At 30.0% G+C, this 4,268-nt stretch overlaps 1 protein-coding gene across 1 annotated transcript; it reads right to left on the minus strand.

The window, feature by feature from the left end:
* Positions 1-901: 901 nt before the first annotated feature.
* LOC105450565 (odorant receptor 4-like) lies at positions 902-3,224 on the minus strand. Its single transcript, XM_011690491.1, has 5 exons — positions 2,818-3,224; positions 2,312-2,548; positions 2,020-2,133; positions 1,720-1,875; positions 902-1,042 (listed from the first exon to the last, which is right to left on the minus strand). The coding sequence occupies exons 1-5, from the start codon at positions 3,133-3,135 to the stop codon at positions 992-994; spliced, it is 876 nt and encodes a 291-aa protein (XP_011688793.1). The 5' UTR covers positions 3,136-3,224; the 3' UTR covers positions 902-991.
* Between the last annotated feature and the right edge of the window lie 1,044 nt (positions 3,225-4,268).

The following is a 4,268-nucleotide window of genomic DNA, read 5'->3' on the forward strand; positions in this document are numbered from 1 at the left end:
TTGTAAGAAAGTAGAACGTGTACAAAATTTCACATTGCGTTACTTGTAATAATGTTAAAATGTTTATAATAATTTATATTATTAGCGATATTATATTTTAGCAATGTGATAAAAATTTTACAAATACACAGATTTCTGTATGAAAATATATGTAAAACAATTTATCATTATCCAAATAAATTATAACTAATTGCATAAAAAGACAGAACATGCGTAATTATAATATCTGACCTGCATTACAGATATTATCTGTATTACAAATATTATCGTGCATAAAGACAACAATTTATGGTTTATTCGAATAACAAAATATATCTCATCAATCACGAAAATTTATGATATAAATGCAAGTATACAAAATATATTTTCTAAAATGTCGAAATAAAATGTTTATAGATAAATCTTATTGTGGTATAAAAATTTATTAAATATTTTAACTTATCTATTGTATGTACGATATATTCATCATTGTTTTCCATGAATTTTGTTGCGTGATAAAGGAAGAAAATAGGACCATATTTCTCTCTTTTGGACGCTAATAATACAACGGCGAATTGTCTCCTTTAAACATGCAATGATTCGTGCAGATGCACATATGACGATGATACTCGATGGTCAATTGCGACTGACGGCCCCTCAGAAAAATTCTAAAAATATTGAGGGGAAAAAGATCGGAAGGGACAAAAACTACTAATTGTATAAGTTATGAAATATTATATGTTACGGAACATTATACACACATTATTTTACTGGAATTCAAGCAAATTTGCTCTTTACATAACAAAAAGTGTTTTTGATATTCCTTAACTATGATATTCCTGCTATAATATATCGATGAATCAAATAAAAAACAATGAAATTTTGTGATTTTTTAAATATTTTATATTATATTTGAAAAAATATATTCTATCACAACGTGAATTTTTAAAACTACTGATGTACGAATAACTCATAACACTTTTCGACTGTTGCTAAAAAATTCATCTAGTGTTTATTGCATCGCCAATAGCATCGATAGATATGACCCCGAAGCATTCATAATCTATAGAAGAATATTGTATTTTTGCATTCAAGAATTTCTAATATTATAAAAAATCTTTTTTTATTGACAAGGGGAAGGTCAGGTCAGTGCATTATAGATCCAGATCTCAATTTTTTTGATAAAACTAGAGGCAAAATAAAGATATAGTGTCCAAGCGTTTGATTGAATGGGCCTTAGTTTTCGATTAAAAATTTTTGAAAAATAAATTTTTAAATAATAATATTCAATATTTATAATAAAAAGCGGTATACTTCTTTTATTCAACATTGGTATAGCCTGATGAGTAAAGAACTTGCTTTCCAATCCGAAAGTCCATGTTCAATCCCTAAATGCTGCAATTTTTTTTAATGCGTATTTTTATTTTTTTCATTTTTTATTACTGATGTTGTAATGTACAACTTTTTTACATAAAAAATTGTATTTTTTTCCAAGCATTATTATAACCGATATTGAATAAAAGAAATATATCGCTTTTTATTATTAATTAATAAATATTATTATTTAAAAATTTACTTTTCAAATATTTTTACTCGAAAAATAATGCCCATTCAATCAAACGCTCGGACACTATATCTTTATTTTATCTCTAGTTTCACCAAAAAAATTGGGATCAGGATCCATGATGCGCTGATTTGGTCTTCTCTTTGTAAGATGAAATCTCTATATATAAATCTTACACTTGTAAAAGTTCTTAAGGATAATTCCATCATCTTTCCAGCTGTAAATGTCAGTTGCTTTTGCGATCGTAATATGATAAATAACAGGGCACGACTGTCGTTAACTTTCATATTATACCATGCAGAGTCGTACGCCGCAAAGCTAATTTCTTGACTCTATAAAGATGGGAATGATGTCGAAATTTTTTATGCTTTAGTTCTTTGCAATATCTTTCTTAATTGAATAAAAAACGCTATTACTTATGATTAACATTAATATGTTACGAACAATATTAATATTTTATTAATTTTATTGCTAACCTTGTTTTTTACATGTTCTCCAGCATAGCAGAACATATACGCTTCGAGGTTCGTTATAACGTAAAAGAAAACAGATTTCACTATTTGTTCTGTTGCGTTAACGCTGCCAATTGCCTGCGATATTGCGCAACAAAGACATATAAAAAATTATTAAATAAAAATTGATAATTATTTTAATATACTGATGCTAACAAGCAGCTTACTTGAATGATACTACTTACAATTAGTATCATTTGCAATTATAATAAGGAAATACACTATAAGTTTATATGTATTTAATAATTTTACTCACCGTTACGACTTGGAAAGCTATCAAACAAATCAATATTGAGTTTGATACAAATAGCATTAACGCAATGTTTGTAAAAAGGCTTTCAATATTTTCCGATAAATGTATAATCTTTTTATGTTTTTGAATAATTTTAGCCATTGCAATGGCGATTGAGTCATTTTTGCTATCAACTTTGGAGGGTGCAAGTTGCGTTAACCAGCAACGCACAATATTGATTTGGCCAGTTACATGAAAGGTCTGAAAATAAAGATCCCATTGCCTGTGGAATTAACCAGAATCCATAACTGTGTTGATATTCAAAAAATTAAAGAAAATGCACATTATGTGTGTCACAGAATGATATTATTAAAATAAATGGAAATAAATCGAGTGACATAAATAATTTATTTTCAATTTTAAATCTACTATGAGCTTTTAAAAGGCATGCAATGCAATTACTGTATAAATAAAATACCATTCAAATCATGTTTTTGATCTTGAATATCGTTTGCATATCTTTAACTTACTAGAATTAATAATAAAGAATTCATTGCACCAGATGACCAGGTCCACATGAACAAACAAAAGAATTCCGTCATGACAATACATTTATATGTGCGTTGCGTGTTTATGTCGAAGGGAATCTCTATCGTAGTGATGAAGGGTAACTCCGTCGTATTGGTGACATCGACATCGGCCAGGAGGACACCCATGCCGAAGGCAAACACTGTCATTGTATGAAGAATGAGTATTATGTTTGTAATACGTTCCGACGCTTTTGCTTTGCTCGCTGTCTCGCGTGCGCTGACGGCGTCATTAACGCAATCACTCCAATTCTCCCGCATTATTGTCAAGACTTCGATGAATTTTCTATGAATGATGGTCGCTGATCGTATTGTCAATTCTTAAACAATCTTAATTTTCGCGCCGTGCATATGACCACGTTTTTGGACATTTACTATTTCTGAATGTAATATATTTAAACCAACCTTTCACGTATTCCAACCAGCGAAATTTGATGGAATACTTCTGTAAATACTTTTGTACTGTTTCCAGCTTTGTGCATATGGACGTTACTTACCGTTGATTTAACCAAAACACGATGCATTTAAAGAGCATCTTGGAATGTGCCAACACGAAAGACATCCACTCAATGAACTCCATAAGTACAGCAGAATGTATATGCTTCATAAAATAACAAAAGTGAAAGTACTGAACAATTGTCACTGAACCGACGAAAAACATTCTCCAGAATAGAGCACATGATCCGCCTGGCCAAACACCGCTCAAAATGAGCACAAATTTCGCCGTACGATTAAGCGGATTTTGACGAATCATAATATTTAATCTCTTTTTACACTTGTACAAGTAAATTTATCAAAATGTATGACAGGTAACAGAATAAAAACATTCGGTAAGACAGAAGAAATGCTTCTCCAATCTAATGTATAACTGTCTTGCGATGGACACTTCGGTGAAATACAGTTTATATTTTGATGGAAACTATACATCGCAAAATATCTGCTTGAGACTGGGAGGTAGAAAGAGAAATCTAAAAGAGGGGTCATTAAATAGGTACGTTCTTCTAAAGAAACTGATCAATAAAATATACTCATTAAATATTTTTATCGTACTGCGTGCACAGACCATAGATATATTTGTCGTCATTTTTCACAAATTCGTTGCAAGATCAGCGAAGAAAGTAGAGTCGCTTTTTTTTTCTTAGGTAGTAAAGATACTGCGAATTCTGCTTTAAATATGCAATGATTCGTGCAGAGGTAGATATGACTATGTATATCCGATCAGTCATATCCGCGACTCTACAAGAAAATTTCGAAATCTAAAGACTGAGAAATTGTAAGAAAGTAGAACGTGTACAAAATTTGACATTGCGTTACTTGTAATAATGTTAAAATGTTTATAATAATTTATATTATTAGTAATATTATATTTTAGCAATGTGATAAAAATTTTACAA

Source organism: Wasmannia auropunctata, unplaced genomic scaffold (genome assembly GCF_000956235.1).
Source record: "Wasmannia auropunctata unplaced genomic scaffold, wasmannia.A_1.0 LD336060.1, whole genome shotgun sequence".
NCBI lineage: Eukaryota > Metazoa > Arthropoda > Insecta > Hymenoptera > Formicidae > Wasmannia > Wasmannia auropunctata.

What these genes read in the sequence shown, in the direction of transcription:
- LOC105450565 (XM_011690491.1), bottom strand. Translation starts at nt 3,135, where the DNA reads ATGCGGGAGAATTGGAGTGATTGCGTTAATGACGCCGTCAGCGCACGC. An exon ending in TAGCTTTCCAAGTCGTAACG is followed by an intron (nt 2,134 to 2,311) that starts GTGAGTAAAATT and finishes GCAATATCGCAG; the next exon opens with GCAATTGGCAGCGTTAACGC. An exon ending in CCTTAAGAACTTTTACAAGT is followed by an intron (nt 1,043 to 1,719) that starts GTAAGATTTATA and finishes ATTCTTCTATAG; the next exon opens with ATTATGAATGCTTCGGGGTC.